The sequence below is a fragment of the Quercus suber genome, unplaced genomic scaffold (assembly GCF_002906115.3).
Source record: "Quercus suber isolate HL8 unplaced genomic scaffold, Cork oak 2.0 scaffold_403, whole genome shotgun sequence".
Lineage (NCBI taxonomy): Eukaryota > Viridiplantae > Streptophyta > Magnoliopsida > Fagales > Fagaceae > Quercus > Quercus suber.
Genome location: NW_027069854.1, coordinates 331,954 through 349,634, shown reverse-complemented (window position 1 = coordinate 349,634; position 17,681 = coordinate 331,954). Strand labels below are relative to the sequence as shown.

Below are 17,681 nucleotides of genomic sequence, written 5' to 3'. Positions count from 1 at the left end.
AAAAACGCTCTGATACCATGTAAAATTGTAAAATGCGAAACAGAAAGCAAGAACTGATTTGAGAGAAAACAATTACACTGAGTTTTCTTATCAAAATGTTTATAAGCTCTTAATTATACATTAACCGTTTGTTCTGTATTTATACACAAAAGCAGGGGCTAAGCTTGCCGCCCAAAATCCTAACTAACTATTTAAAGAATCAACGAATCAGCTAATGACATGTGGCAAGTCTGTAACAAACTTTTGCTAACTAATTCTTAAATGAAACGGTGCGTTTCTCCTTTCCTTTCTTCCTTGCCGTTTTGTATTTACATCCTTTGCTCTTGCTGTCGTTTTGCTCTTCCTTATTGTCTCTGTTGCTGCTGTCGTTTAAGTCATCTTCAACAGCTATTGCTCCTACTGTGTTGTCATAACATCCATCAAGGGTATCCTCTATGAACTCACTCTTGCGCAAGAAGAAATTACCAGATAGAAAGTCAGGAATGCTAACTCTGTTTGTCCATTGCCGTGTGTCAAGATCGAAACAGTAGAGGCGATTTTGTCCCAGCTGCAACGCTACAAGAACAGCCTTCCTTCCCACAACAGCATTCCCCACCCATCTAGTGTTCACGTTCCTAATAGGAGGATTTGGCAAGACTGTCCACGTGCCTTCTACAGGATCATAGACCTCAAAGTAAGCAGAGCTTTCATTATCTAAGTTCGTGAAGATGCTTCCAATCACGTAAATCATCTCATCGGCCACAAAGGCCTGCGGACTAGCCTTTCCACTATTCATCGGTCTACCCTGCAACAGCATGTTCTCATTCAGCCTACTCAATAAAAAAGGGTATTCTCTGTAGAGAGTGGGATAGAAAATATAGACCTCTCGTGGCAAGACATCCCATCTTTCTTTCTTGAACTTCTTTAAATCTTCATAAATGCAAATGTTTGGCTTATTTAAATTGAATTCGCCACCAAAAAAATACAGTTCGAAGCCCAATTGAACACAACACATGCCTTCAGGATACATGCCGGTTTCAAATTGGAGGATAAGATTGAGCCCGCTTAGATCCCATTTGTTATTGTTAGCGTCTTGGGCGGCTTCTGTTGGGGGAGGAGGGAAAGGTTTTGTTACTTTAATCTCATACAAGATATACATGACTGGGCTATCTTCGGGGTAGAAAAATAAGTACAGCTTTTTCTCTTCTGATGGCCATGGCAGTCGATGTGCAAACTGCGATAGTAACCGCTTATCCCTGTACTCCAAGATCTGCTTCCTTCTTGTTAGCGGGTTCAAGCACAGAAAGTTTCGCAATTGCTGTAGAGGTTCCAATTTAAATCGTGACGGCGCCCAATCAGCTTTCTCTATTTTCGAATCCGACATATACCAGTACAGCCTCTGCCATTTTGACCACAGATTCTCCATCTCCAAGTTCCACTTCCACGATTTTTGCAAATCCCAGTACATAAAGTCGCACAATTCTAGTAGACGTTCAAAATTAAATTGTGACGGCGCCGAATCAGCTTCCTCTATTTCCGAATCCGACACATACCGGGACAGCTTCTTACATGTTGCTAATATATCGGTCAAAAATACTATTTCGTAGTGGAAATGATGGAACTGCAATTGTGGCCACGGACCCTCCATCTCCAAGTTCCGCTTCCTCAATTTTTGCAACTCGCAGTACAGAAAGTTTTCCGGTAGACGTTCAAAATTCAATTGTGACGGCGCCGAATCAGCTTCCTCTATTTCCGAATCCATCGTCTCCATGTAGCCCTTGTTACATATTGCTAATAAATCGGTCCAAGCTGATCTTTGGGAGTGGAAATCATTGGACTGCAATTGTGACCGCAGATCCTCCATCTCCAAGTTCCTCAGTTTTTGCAACTCCAAGAACATTATGTCGCACAATTCCGCTGGAAGTTCAAAATTCAATTGTGACGGCGCCGAATCCATCGTCTCCAAGTAGCGCTTAAAACATATTGCTAATAAATCGATCAAAGCTGATCTTTGGGAGTGGAAATGATTGAACTGCGATTGTGACCGCAGATCCTTCCGCTTCCTCAATTTTTGCAACTCCAAGTACATAAAGTCGCACAATTCCAGTGGACGTACAAAATTCAATTGTGACGGCGCCGAGTCCATTGTCTCCAAGTAGCGCTTCTTCGATTTTGCTAATACATTGATCAAAGCTGATCTTTGGGTGTGGAAATGATTGAAACTGGGGGAATTTTTTATTTTTTGTTATGGGTCAATTCACGGTACCAAAATGGGTTGATTTAGCCCGGGAAACTGGGTTACACTCACCTCTTTTTTTAGTTTGGAATAAGATATTCATCTCTCTTAAAATGCAAATTTTTTACAATGATCTTTCATGGATGATTGGAAAAAAAAAAAAAAAATTCGCTTTACTTAAATTGTTATAAAGATTATTTAGGAGAAATCAATGTAAATAATTTGTATTTTAAGGAAGGTAAATGTTTTATACCAAACTAAAGGGGAGCGAGTGTAATGATAGAAAACTTAAGGGGAGTTATATGCAATTTTCTCATATAACTAACTCGCTTTATTTGCTAATAGTCCATTTGAATTGAGGGGAGTAGAAGAGGATAGAATTGGTAAAAAATTAGTTTATTTTCAATCTACTCTACTCTATTCTCTCTCCCCCTCCCCTCAAACCAGGCCCTAACAAAATTGAAAGGAAACACTAGATTGACACTTTTTGATGAAGTGAGAAATTGAATTTACAAAAATTTAATATCAATAATCAATTTAGTAATGAAATTATTGAAGTAAAAGCTAAGTAACTAAATTGAATTTTAACCTAAATGTTTTATAGGAGTTGTGGACAAGATTGCCATAGTTATGCATCCAACTAAACTTCAGCATAAAACTTAGAAGGAAAAATAAATTCACATGTTCACGCATGGACTGTTCTAAGTCCAGCATATTTTCCCCTGCACGTACTGCCAATCCAATATTTCCATGAATCCTACAAGCAGTTAATAAGGCGGCCCCAGTGAAGGAGTCAGGTTCAATGGGCATTTCTTCAATAAACTCAATTGTAGCTGAATAATGTTCTAAACCCGATATAATTTGATACTCTTCCGTGATGTTAGAGAAATATTTCCTCCCCTCTTCCACCATTCCAACAAGACTAAGCAAAGAAAATATTCGTAAAGCTACCTCCTTTTGGTCTGACTCCAAACTTCTTCATCTGATCAAAGAGATCAAGTGCAGTATCTGCATGAACATGTAAATCATAACCACCACTCAATGAATTCCAAGTGCTAATATCTTTGGAAGACATTCCATCAAATAAGGTACTTGAATATATTTGTTGTTAGAATTGGGTGAATTAATCTGTTAACACAAGGTTAAAGAAGAGAGGAAAGAAAATATGATACTAGGAATTTAAATGATTCGGCAATATGCCTAAGTCCACTGGAGGCAATAGAAAATTTTCACTATAACTGTAGAGATTATAACAATGACTTGAAGACACTCTCACACAAACCCAAACCCAAATACACCATTGGTTCTCTCACAAATAAATAGAGAACACCCTATTGTATTTAGACAAAAGTTGCAAGACACTAACTTCCTACACTTTGGTGCACACACACAGAAGAAGTTCTAATTGCTATCTTCGTAGCTCACATGCATTGCTCACAATGGGTATAACCAATCTAAATCATATAGGAATCAAACCTCTTGTACCATTGTCTGGGAGATTGTTTAAGCCCATAGAGTGACTTCTTCAATCTACAGACAAGTTTCTCCGTACCAAGTTTCTTGAACCCCTCTGGTTGTTCCATGAAGATTTCTTCCTCCAAATTCCCATGAAGGAATGTTGTCTTCACATCCAGTTGCTCTAATTCCAGATCCTGGTGTGCTATCAAGGCTAGCACTACCCTGATAGAAGTATGCCTGACCACAGGTGAGAAAACCTCATCGTAGTCAATCCCATGTCTTTGTGAATATCCCTTTGCTACCAATCTTGCTTTGAACCGTTCTCTTTCCTTTTCTGATACTGCTTCCTTCTTTCTGAACACCCACTTGCAACCTATTGGTTTCTTTCCCTTTGGAAGTTCTGATAACTCCCAAGTCTTGTTCTTATTCAAGGACTCCATCTCCTCCACCATAGCTTCCATCCACTTGTCTCTTTCAGAGCTATCAATTGCTTCTTGAAAAGTGGAAGGATCCCCGCTACTGATTACTAAGCAATAAGAAGCAAGATCCTCAAAACCATACCTAACTAGTGGTCTTATGTTGCATTTAGGCCGTTCTGATATCATGTTGTGATCTTCTTGATCACTATTGTGAGGTTCCTTCTCTAACTGAGACTCCATTTCATCTAGCTTCACTTGCACCACTGATCTATTGTTGTCACTACTGCTTCCCTTTTCTTAGGACTTTTCCTCCTTTTTGAAATCTTTTATCATGGACTTCTCATCAAACACCACATCCCTATTAATCACCACCTTTTGTGCCACTGGATCCTAAAGCTTGCACCATTTTACTCCTTTCTCGAACCTGAGAAAAATACACCTCTTGGATTTTGAATCAAGCTTTGACCTTTCTTCGATAGGAATATGAACATAAGCTGGACACCCAAATATCCTCATCAACAAGTAATCAAATTCTTTCCCTGTCCATAACTCCTCAGCAACTTTCCCATCAAGCGCGACTCTAGGCAATCAATTAAGAATGTAACAAGCCATGTTCACTACTTCAGCCCAGAAGACTTTAGGAAGCCCAACATTTAGTCTTATGCATCTAGCTATCTCACCGATTGTCCGATTAAGTCTCTCAGTCATTCCATTCTGTTGAGGTGTCCTTCGTACTATAAAGTGCCTCTTGATACCATGCTCTTCACAAAACTTCAAGAACTCCCCATCCTTGTACTCAGTGCCATTATCAAATCTTATGCACTTAATCTTCCTTCCAGTCTGGTTTTCCACTTTGGCTTTCCACTTTCTGAACGTTGCAAATGCCTCAGACTTGTTTTTCAAGAAGTAAACCCAAAGCTTTCTGGAATAGTCATCAATGAAACTCATACAATACCAAGCTCCACCTTTAGAGACCGCTTGCACCGACCCCCAAATATCAGAGTGTACGTAATCCAATATACCCTTTGTCTTGTGCGTGGCTATTTTGAATCGCATCCTATACTGCTTTCCCATGACACAGTATTTGCAGAAATCTAACTTACATGACTTAATTCCGACAGATTTCTCTTCTACAATTCCCTCATACCACGCTCACTCATATGCCCTAGTCGCATATGCCACAAGAGTGTATCATCCTGCTCAGATTCAGTCACTGTAGCAGCTCTACCTACAATGGTATTGCCAAGTAGCTTGTAGATATTACCTTTTCCTTTCTACCCCTTCATCACAACTATAGCGCCCTTTGACACCTTCATTAACCCATTCTCAGACTTATAGTAGTAGCCATTAGAGTCTAAGGTTCCCAATGAAATTAAATTCTTTTTCACCTCTGGAAAATGTCGTACCTCTCCTAATGTCCTCACCACATTATTGAACATCTTTATCTTAATTGTTCCTATTCCAACAACTTTGCAAGTAGCATCGTTGCCCATTAGAACAGAGCCACAATTAATCGACTTGTAAGTGTCGAACCAATCTTTATAAGGAGTCATGTGGAAAGACCATGCTGAATCCAGAACCCAAGAATCAATTAGCCTGTTAGCGCTGGATGAAACAGAAAGCATATCTCCATCTGAATTTGAATCTGCGACCACAATGTTTGCAGATCTTGATGACCCTTCCTTGTCTTTGTCCTTGCCTCTTTTCCACTCTCGACAATCTCGCTTAATATGCCCCTTCTTTTGGCATTTATAGCACTTCATTGTCTTGCTTTTGGATTTGGATCTGCTATGCCCCCTGGCAGAACTGTGATTTTTGTCTTTCTTCCTTCCACGTTCTTGATTACCTTTTATCATAAGCCCTTCACTAGAACTTTCACCTGAATTCTGCTTCTGTTGGTAGTGATCCAACAGGGCTCCTGAGATCTCTTCAAATTCCAAAGTCTCTTCCCCCCAAAGCAAGGTTGTAACCAAGTGTTCGTAGGATGCCGAGAGGGAGGACAAAAGCATCATCACCTTGTTTTCATCATTGAATTTTATATCGATCTGCAACAAGTCACTGATAATTTTATTGAAGGTGTGGACGTGTAAAGCCAAATATGCACCCTCTGCCATCTTAAGATCATACAGTTTTCACTTAAGATTAAGTTTATTTGTGAGGGACTTGGACATATACCGGCTCTCCAACTTCAACCATATAGTTGTAGTAGACACGTCATCCATGACATTGTACATAAGCTCGTCTGCCAAACATAGTTGAATTGTACTAGCTACCTTCATATCGAGTTCTTCCCATTCGTCATTCGTCATCGTCTCTGGTTTCTTTGCTTTCCCGTACAAAGCCTTCACCAAACCTTGTTGTACCAACAGATCTTTAACCCTTCTTCGCCATAACCTAAAGTTACCAGTTCCGTTGAACTTAACTACGTCTATCTTGGCAATAGAAGCGTTGATCTCCATTGAATAAATCAACCTAGAGCTTTGATACTAGCTGTTGTGAGAATTGGGTAAATTAATCTGTTAACACAAGGTTAAAGAAGAGAGAGAAGAAAATATGACACTAGGAATTTACGTGGTTCGGCAATATGCCTACGTCCACTGGAGGCAATAGAAAATTTTCACTATAACTATAGAGATTACAACAATGACTTGAAGACACTCTCACACAAACCCAAACCCCAAATACACCCTTGGTTCTCTCACAAATAAATAGAGAACACCCTATTGTATTTAGACAAAAGTTGCAAGACACTAACTTCCTACACTTTGGTGTGCACACACAAAAGAAGTTCTAATTGCTATCTCCGTAGCTCACATGCATTGCTCTCAATTGCTCCACCTCTATTTATAGCCAAACCTTAATTCTTTGGCAATAAATGCTTAGCCACTATTGTTGACTTCCTTAACAATTGGTGTTTCACGTTGGTGATATTTCGGCTGAAGGTTTGGCTATAAATAGAGGTGGAGCAATTGAGAGCAATGCATGTGAGCTACGGAGATAGCAATTAGAACTTCTTCTGTGTGTGTGTACCAAAGTGTAGGAAGTTAGTGTCTTGCAACTTTCTGATGGTTTGTTGTCTAATTGTCAAGCCACCAATTTTGACAATTCAAGCCATTCCAACAATATTATATTCCCTGACTTAGCATAAGTTTCAATAAGTGAATTCTTGCAATAGGAAGTCCAGTCTCTACGCTTCTAGAGAATACACAGCCACTTACCTCTTTTACCTTCTTCCCTGTAATTAAATTTGCACATACAGGTATGACAGTCAAAATTGTAACTGAATTAGGAATGACACAGCAAGATTGCATTTGTCTAAATATTCCAAATGCCTTGTCCTTTTGCCCAGTTTGCAAGTAACCAGAAATAAGAGCATTTCATGAAGCTGTATTCTACTTGATTTTTCCTTCTTTTTCCATTCTCTGGAAGAGATCCATGGCTTAATCCTCATATTCATTATGTATATATCCAGAGATCATCACATTCCATGTTACAACATTTGGTGATACACCTGAATTTTGCATTTTCATGAGGAGTTGATGGGCTTTACCATAATAGCCAGCTTGGTATTACCTTCCAATCATTGAGTTCCTAGTGTATACATCTTTATCTGATACGACAATCAAAGACTTTCCAAGCTGCTTCCAGTACCCCACACTTAGAATGCATGTCAGTGAGAGAATTTCCAACCAATACATCATTGATTAAACCCATCTTAACAGCAATAGAAGGGATTTCCAATCCCTTATCTAGTGATTTCAAAGTTGTACATGCTGAAATTGCACTTGTAATCGTAACCCCATTTAACTTAACCGCTTCCTGAAGCATATCCTTTAACAAATCCAATGCCTGATTGTTCCTGTTTTGAGAAAACCCCAAAATTTTTGAAGTCTCAAGTAAAAACAGCAGGAGTTATTCCAATACTCTCCATCTTCTTCATCCAGTTCCATTGCCAAATCACAATGCCCTAACTAGTTATAACTAGCAACAAATATGTTCCAAGTCACCAAACCCAATTCAATCCCTTCTTCATGCATTGCAAATATTTTGTAAGCTTTCTTTGGGTTGGAAAATACAAAATGTGATTCACATGAGAAGACTATTGGTATTTAGATAAGTTCTAATTACAGTTTATGTGAATTTACCCTACTTTTTGTTAATTGTGACTCATTAAAGGAACTAATTTAAAAAAGTTCATGGTTTTAATTAAAATCGTAAAATAAATTTTTTGATTTTTTGATTTTAAACTATCCCAATAGGAGGAAATATGTAATGTACCCAATTAATAAATTAAAAATAACGAAAACAATATTGTGGGAGGACTTTTGTCTCGGCCCCCAATCAGGTATTGTTCGCTTTGGGATGGGCAAGGATCGACCTATGTTTCACTCGCACGAATTTTCTCAATCCCACATCAGGGAGAGACGCCTCCCACTCATGCCTTATAAACCTTTGGCCTAAGGATAAGTGTACCACTACTACAGATATCTTGGAGGCCGAGACGAAAGTCCTCCCACAAATATCTTGATCATTTGCACGGGCTCTTCTTCTTTCCTAGGAAGATAAATCATAATAAGTTGTTATTTTACCAAGGACTTGCTTATGTTATGGTATCAGTTTGAAGTGAGTTTTTGGTTGTATGTTATGGAGGTTAGGAGTCATAGGACCGTAAAGAGGGGGATAGTAACCTTAGAGCATATATTACAAGTATTTGCTTAAAAGTGTTCATAAAATGTTATCTTTCGGCAAGAAAGAAAAAAGTTAAATTCAGCGAAGTAATAAATGATAGTTACTTAGCTAGAAAAAAAGAAGAAGGTAATGATAGTTTTCATTGAATACAAAAAGATCATTTGCCCTTCATTCCCTGGACAATCATGCATATGTAGTTTTTATTAATTCAAATAGGAAGAAGCAAAGTTGGGACATTCTAGCATTTTACCTCCTTTTATTTTTTTTAATTGGCAAAATGCCCCTATTTCGAAACTATATAGGTGCGCACCCCTATTTCGATACTCGATGACTCTAAAATCGAGTTACTTAAAGTACTCGATTGGTTTAAAATCGAGTTATGCCCGATCAAACTTTTAAAAAAAAAAAATTCATGAAACTCGAGGAAATGGAAATCGAGCTCCAAAACGCCACTATAGGGCTTAAAAACGTCACTATAGTGATTAAAAACGCCGCTATAGGGCCACTAAACTTGGTATTCACACTTATAAAAAAAAAAATTTCCAGAAAACCGCCACTATAGGGATTAAAAAATACCGCTATAGGGCCACTGAAACCTGGTATAAAAAAGTTTTTCAGAAAAACACCATTATAGGGATTAAAAAACGCCGCTATAGGACCACTGAAACTGTATTCACATTTACAAAAAAAAAATTCCAGAAAAACGCCACTATAGGACTTAAAAACGTCACTATAGGGCTTAAAAACGCCGCTATAGGTCTCACTGAATATGGGATAATCACACTTGAAAAAAAAATTTGCATGGAACTCGATTTCCCGAAGCTCGAGTTCCATGCAATTTTTTTTTTTTTTTTATAAGTTTGATCGGGCATAACTCGATTTTCTACGAATCGAGTATTTCATTGAAACTTGATTTTAGGATAATCGAGTATTGAAACAGGGGCATATCCCTATATAGTTTCGAAATAAGGGCAAATTGCTAAATAAAAAAAAATTAGGGGCAAAAGGCTAGAATGTCCAGCAAAGTTGTCTTCTAAACCGGGTTCTAGTGAAATTAATCCAATGGGTGGCAATGGTGAAATTAAATCTTAAAAGCTTTTTCTACCAAGATCTTTCGTGTTCAATATAAAGTGGATCAAGATCGTGAAATTGCAATAGATTATAAAGTGAGGGGAAATGTCTATTACATACATATGGTACATTTTCTATACTACTATTTAAGGGGCTGCACTTGTTTGGACTAGATTTTTTTTGTTCCAAAAAGACCCCTCTACCCTAAAATTTAGCAGAAACAACACTTGAGGATAACACGGTAATAATACCCCTTTAACTCCCACCTAAAACATGGCCTACAAAATAGGACAACTCTCCTGGTGGTTTTCAAACACGACTTGATATCTATTAGAGATTTAAACTGCTACAACTTTCATATTCCTTCTATTACTAAAATACTCAACCCACGTTTTAAACACAATGGATGAAACAGAGTACAATGTTGGTTTTGGAAGTGTTGTGTTTAGGAATGGTCTTTGGATTCTTTTGTTTCTTTGTCCAATGGTATGTTGCCTTGAATCCGTTTCTTCCTTCTAATTATTGAATTGCATTAACATATATTTTATACTCATTTGATTGGGCTTTTTTGTTATGGTAGATTTTTTTTATTAAAATTTTTTAATAACAATTTAGGGGTTCAAAAATTCGTTAGCCATATGGGGTACATAGGAAAAACCTGGCTTTCATAATTCAAAGGAAATTTCCAACAGATGTCTGCATGGCTGCAATTTCTTGCATTGTTCGATCATAACCAGAGGTCCAAAGCTGCTCTCAGGTCTAACTTTCTTTTATGGGTTTAATAAATCATATAAAAAAAAGGATAGATGAAAATGTGAAATTTGATATGTTTTGATTTTTTTTTTTTTTTTGAAGACTATTGGTATTTAGATAAGTTCTAATTACAGTTTATGTGAATTTACCCTACTTTTTGTTAATTGTGACTCATTAAAGGAACTAATTTAAAAAAGTTCATGGTTTTAATTAAAATCGTAAAATAAATTTTTTGATTTTTTGATTTTAAACTATCCCAATAGGAGGAAATATGTAATGTACCCAATTAATAAATTAAAAATAACGAAAACAATATTGTGGGAGGACTTTTGTCTCGGCCCCCAATCAGGTATTGTTCGCTTTGGGATGGGCAAGGATCGACCTACGTTTCACTCGCACGAATTTTCTCAATCCCACATCAGGGAGAGACGCCTCCCACTCATGCCTTATAAACCTTTGGCCTAAGGATGAGTGTACCACTACTACAGATATCTTAGGGGCCGAGACGAAAGTCCTCCCACAAATATCTTGATCATTTGCACGGTCTCTTCTTCTTTCCTAGGAAGATAAATCATAATAAGTTGTTATTTTACCAAGGACTTGCTTATGTTATGGTATCAGTTTGAAGTGAGTTTTTGGTTGTATGTTATGGAGGTTAGGAGTCATAGGACCGTAAAGAGGGGGATAGTAACCTTAGAGCATATATTACAAGTATTTGCTTAAAAGTGTTCATAAAATGTTATCTTTCGGCAAGAAAGAAAAAAGTTAAATTCAGCGAAGTAATAATAGTAATGATAGTTACTTAGCTAGAAAAAAAGAAGGCAATGATAGTTTTCATTGAATACAAAAAGATCATTTGCCCTTCATTCCCCGGACAATCATGCATATGTAGTTTTTATTAATTCAAATAGGAAGAAGCAAAGTTGTCTTCTAAACCGGGTTCTAGTGAAATTAATCCAATGGGTGGCAGTGGTGAAATTAAATCTTAAAAGCTTTTTCTACCAAGATCTTACGGGTTCAATATAAAGTGGAACAAGATCGTGAAATTGCAATAGATTATAAAGTGAGGGGAAATGTCTATTACATACATATGGTACATTTTTTTTAACTAAAATTGTAACTTGGAGTTATGATTTTTAACTTGAAAATTGTGCAAAAATGTCATGGGTAACAGGCGTGTGTATTATGTAATAGCCTAACATAGACAATGAGATATTGCCTGAGAAAAGGAGCATAGGCAACCAAAAAGTCAAGTTATGGAAGTTACACCTTTTTCTTGTTTCTTATCTGGTTAACTGTTATGCTATTCATTTTGAAACCCCCTTCTTTTTTTAAAAAAATGTAAAATGATCCTCCAGTTTCCCTACTTGCATGTACATATAATATTGAGGCTATTCCAAAACAATAATTAGGTTTAAGGATATAAAATTGTTCACTAATTTTTCAAAACTTTTAAAATAACATATTAGAATTGGTGGCTTGGTGCATGTGTGTGCATTTAAGAATAGTTGAAAATGTTTTTTTTCTTTTTACTATTTGTTTTAGTTTTTTTTTTTTTTTTTTAAATCTAGTTTTTAAAATTTTTTTTTATAAATAAAGTANTGTTTTTGGAATATCTTCCTTCCTCATCCTAATTTGATGGTATCCAGACCTCAAGTCTAGCTTAGAAAAAATGCAAGCTCCATGTAACTCATCTAAAAGTTCATCTATAACAGGGATAGGGTATTTATCTTTAATAGTGGCTTGGTTTAATGCCCTATAATCTATACACATACGCCATGAGCCATCAGATTTTCTAACCAACAGAACAGGTGATGCAAAGGGACTTTGACTATTCTGAATAAAGCCTACTTCCAACAAATCCTTCACAATTTTCTTAATTTCATTTTTCTGGTAATAGGGATACCTGTATGGTCTTTGACAAATAGGTTGAGTGTCTTCCTTAAGGTTGATTTGGTGTTCATGGCCTCTCATTGGTGGTAGGTCCATTGGAGTAGTAAATACACCTTGAAACTCCTGCAACAAAGCTGTAACTTCAGGAGAAAGAGTAGACTACCTTTCAGTTGTACTACCAGTGGTAATCTATAAAATTAAACCCCTCCTGGTAGGTTCTTTGAAGAACTGATCCTCATTTTGCACTTCAAAACCCCTTGAAGTATTAAGGCCCTGTAACAGCACCTGTCTACCTCCATAGATGAACCCCATTGAAAGATTCTTGAAATCCCAATTAATGATCCCTAAAGTGCTGAGCCACTAAGTGCCAAAAACCAAATCACAACCTCCTAAAGGTAGCACATGTAATTGAACTAGGAAAACCTCCCTTTGTAAACACACAGGAACATCCTTGCACAAGCCTTGGGTCTTAATAACATCACCATTAGCAACCTTAACCTCAAGAATTTGTGATTTATCCACATGAATATGGAGGACAGAAATTACAGTTGCATCAATGAAATTATGGGTGCTACCAGAATCTACCAAGATTACTAATGAGACAGAATTAACCTTACCCTTGACTCTCATTCTTCCTGGGTTAGGACTGCCAACCAGGGCATATAAGGTGATTTCTGGTTCTGCCTCTTCATCTTGTCTTCTCTTCATGCTACCCCCATTGACCAACTCCACAACTGGATCATTGCAACTAGAATCTGAAGTCACTTCCACCCCTTCTAATAAAAACAGAGTAGCTTGCTTGCACTTATGCCCGGGTGCCCATTTTTCATCACAATTGTAACAAAACCCTCTCTTCTTCCTTTCTTTCATTTGAGCAGCAGTGATCTTCTTAACAGGGATCTTGGTGGTCCTGTTTTCAACTGGGGCAGCACCCAGCAATGAAGGTCTAGGCACACCAAGCAGTGAAGGTCTAGCTTGATCATGGGTTCCTTTATAACATCTCTTACAACCCAATAGGTATTCTTCTTGGATTTTAGCCAATCCAAATGCTGCAATGAGAGAGGGAGGATTCAACATTCGAACAGGTAACCTCACCTCATCCTTTAACGCACTCAAGAAGCATCTCAGTTTATGCTGTGGAGACAAACCCTTAATCCGATTAGCCAAAGCTTCAAATTCACCTTTGTATGAAGCCACAGTTGTAGTTTGTCTCAACCTAGTTAAAGCTTCCATTGGATCATCATAGGCTGTAGACCCAAACCTGATTAACATTGCTTGAACCAAGGCCTCCCACGTACCAATTACACCAGCATCTTCTCCTTCTTGAAACCAAACCAGGGCTTCTCCGTCCATATGAAAAGAGGCCATCATCAATTTCTCTGATTCTGGAATCCTATAATACTTGGAGTACTGATTAGCTTTGTAGATCCAAGAAGTTGGTTCCTCACCACAAAATCTGGGAAAATCCAATCTCTTAGGTCTGGAAAATCCTGAAACAGATTGTTGATAGTTGCGATCTCCAAGATTGTGCGAATTCTCTTCCACCGCATTCAACTTCTATAAAATTGTAGCCAATTTTTGACTCATTTCATTCAAGGTACGAGTATGGATGCTAGTAATTGTGTGAATTTCTTGGATATTCTTGTTGTGGTGATCAGTAGTAGCTTTTAATGAAGCTAGGGTTTCGTTGAGAATTACAGTAGATCAAGTTTCAGCCATGGCGGCCCTTGTAATCGTAGGATAAGCCTGCTCTGATACCAATTGATAAGATCCTGATGGGAATTAACTGAATTCGAGGACAGTCAACCTCCAAGAATTAGAGAGAAAAGAGGGATAATGAAAAAAGGGAAACAGAGTATAGGAAAGCAATAAGGAAATGTCTTATTTCATATATGCCAAACAATACGGTTTAGTCTCTTTATATACTGAATCACTTGTACTAACTAATTTCCTAATGTTAGATTACAATGTACTAATCAATGATTAACAGTAAATGAGTAACTAACAGTATATGAGTAACTGCCTAACTGAATAACTATTCTGCTCCCAAGACAGCCCTTCTCATCAGCAACTCTTGCCACTCACAGCAGCAAATCACACACCCCCAGTGCACCTCAAGACCACACTTCAATCACGTGCCTCCATATTCAGCCTTGTATCAAAAAGGCGCTTCCGGTGATCCCTGCAGATAGACATACACAGACACAAAGCATATCATAGCATATCTTTTTTTTTTGTTACTTTTATTATTATTTTCTCTTTTTAGCACACATTTCTGAACTTTGGATTTAGTTTGAGACATTGGGTTGTATTTTAAGAACATCTTTTACGTTCATGCTTTTATTCGGGACATGTACTTAATTTACAACTTATGGGAATGGATGCACAATTCTATGCTTTTCTTATCTTTGATGCTTGAAAATTTGAGCTCGAGTTATGTCTTGAATAGTCCTTCGGGCCATAGGATCCATATAGAGAAGCGTGTGGAAGAAAACCTACTAAAAACAAAGAAAACTAGGGTTCTACCTTTCGCTGTGCGTGCGTGTAAAGGAGCCTGTGTACGTAGCCTTAACCCTACGTACGCAGGTTTGACTATGCATATGCATGCCACAGTTCAAAGAAACCCTAGCCGCCCCTCTTTAGTATAAAAAGGCCATTAGGGGCTCCCAAACCTCACCAAACGAGTTTTGCTCCTAGAAAACATTCTTTTCAAGTTTCTCAATGACAGAATTCTCTCATTCAAAGTCTCAACTTGGATTAGGAAGCTTGGCTCTAGTTTCAACAAGGCTATCATCCCTTATGGCTTCTCTTGCATTTTTCCATACCATCACATCAAGGTGGATGAACCTCTTCTTTGTGCTACACCAATTATTGGATCCCTACATGACGTGTTTTTCACTTCAATGGTGTAGAGATATTCCCCACTCTTGAGGAGTTTACAATCTTGGATGAACCTTCAGTGAGTGACCTTTTCTTTCTAAATGCCTTTCTCTTCCACCTTGTCATGTATTCAGAGAATGTTTCCCCTACCCCTTGCTTAGTGGTCTCCAAATCTCTTAAAATCACATCAATCATAGTATTGAAGATGAATTGATCCACAAACAACTCCACTAGCTCATTCCATACCTTAGTCTTGCTAGGATCCAAACCATAGTACCATCTTGATGCACCTCCTATGAGTGAGAGAGGAAATACACGCAAAGTTTGCTTCTCATCCAACCCCTTCATTTCAGCAATGCTTAACTACCTCCTAACATGTTGCTTTAGGTCCCTAGTTCCATCAAATTTTTCTATATCAGAAATCTTGAACTTTGGAAGTAGTGTAATGGGAGTTTTAGAGTTTATGCCCCCATGTTATAGAGACAATCATCCATCCCTTGGGCCTTGCAAAAGGTTTCTCCATCTTCTTTCTCATGGCTATGGTTTTTGCTGTAAGTTTTTCAAATTGCTTGTTCCTTTCATAATCAGCTGTGTCTCTTTCATCCCAATCTTCCACTTCTTCATCATCGAGAACCTCTACATGTTCGGCCTTTTTCAATTTGGTCTCTTCTAGCTTAGTGAGGCAACTCCCTATCTTTTTGAGGGTATCACTATGTTTGTCCAAAGCCTTTAGGATCTTTTGTGCCGTTGTGTCATCCATTGGGGTGGTCATTGTTTCTTGAGATGATTCCCCTTCTTGCAACACTTCTTGATGCGTGTCCTCAATCTTGACTAAGCACCTTCCGTACTTTTCTCGAATCCAAATTGGAGTGGGGACATGTTTTCTTGACCTTGGTGGTGCAATGGTGCCTGAAAATAAGTCCCATTTTTATTGAGTTCATGTCCGAATTAAAGGTTCCTTTTAGATTTTTAAATGTTCTTAGAAAGTCTTTTATTCCATTTTAATTAAGGCCCAATTACAAAACCACTCCCTTTCCTCTCATGGACTTGCCCCTTGTTTCATTGGGATTTTGGTCCATTTACAATGAAGCTCTCATCTTACTCTCATCAGCTTTCATTAGAATGCATTTAGAGATTTTCAACATTTTGTCTCAAACATGGGCTTATAATATATACATCACATTTAGGCTCTTCTCTTTTTATTTTATTATTATCATCATTTTTTTTTAAGTAGCCTCTTAGCTATAATATATTGTAGCCTTCCTCTCAAGGTCCATGAAGTTCTCATCATTTTGGGCCTAGGCATACAACAAAGAGGTCCAAGATTAGGGAAATTTGTATTGACTTTGTAGGATTTTGGATGCTAAGTCCATAGCATACTTGTTATCTTAGTCCCAAAGTCCTCTTTTTCAAAATGGCTTTTTTTATTTGGGCTTATGATTAGGCTATGGACTTATGAAGCTTTCAAGTTAAGATGTAACCTTGGATTTAGGGACAAGCCTCTTACATGTGAGAACTTCTTTTCCTTTATCCCAATTCTCTTAGGGTATGCCATAACTTTAGGCTCATCCTTTCATTTTTTCATCTTTTATTTGTCCTTTAGAATTAGGATATCATAAGATATACGGTTAAAAAACAAGAGATATATAAAATGGTACCCTCTTTTGATATGATTTAGGATCTCTCTAAGTATGGATAAGCTCCTTAAGACTAAAGGGATAGATAAGTAGGCCACTCACAACTAGGTGGGCCATGATTCCAACCGAGGGCCTAAGTGGACCTTCGTGGATTGGTGGCAAACTTTTAATGTACTCAAAGCCCATCATAAGAAACGGCACCGATTGAGAGTTGGTGGGATGAACTTCAAAAGAATTGGGCCCGAATGGAGCTTTCCATCTTCCGACTCATCACTAATCGAGGTAAAGGGACAATAGGCAAGTGGATGTGACTTGATGCAAATGTTTCATTCAAGCATATTGTGACTAACGATAAACTGCCCTAGTTCATCTTTCTCTTAAAGAAGCTGCTTCATTTGTATGCCGTAGGATTTTGTAACCAATGAGCTTCTTGATCTTCATTATGTGGATGAATTGAAGACCTTTGCAGGCAACATCCTTCTCAAGTTGTTGTGTTAGTCACATACTTGGATCCGTGCATCGATTGGTTAGTCATGTATTGGGAGCCGTGCATTGAAAAGGAGAAATTGTCACTACAAAACAAGTCCAATTGTGTATTAGGGTAAGTGTTCAACTGTAGGTTGGTATAAGGTACTGAGATTCCTTTACTTGTAACTGCTTGTTGTG

At 37.8% G+C, this 17,681-nt stretch overlaps 1 protein-coding gene and 1 pseudogene across 1 annotated transcript; both read right to left on the bottom strand.

The window, feature by feature from the left end:
* Positions 1–250: 250 nt before the first annotated feature.
* Positions 251–2,367, bottom strand: LOC136062326 (uncharacterized). The gene is made up of 2 exons (XM_065761248.1): positions 863–2,367; positions 251–784 (listed from the first exon to the last, which is right to left on the bottom strand). The coding sequence occupies exons 1-2, from the start codon at positions 2,123–2,125 to the stop codon at positions 251–253; spliced, it is 1,797 nt and encodes a 598-aa protein (XP_065617320.1). The 5' UTR covers positions 2,126–2,367.
* A 412-nt stretch (positions 2,368–2,779) lies between these two features.
* Positions 2,780–9,983, bottom strand: LOC112016515 (pentatricopeptide repeat-containing protein At1g19720-like; annotated as a pseudogene).
* Between the last annotated feature and the right edge of the window lie 7,698 nt (positions 9,984–17,681).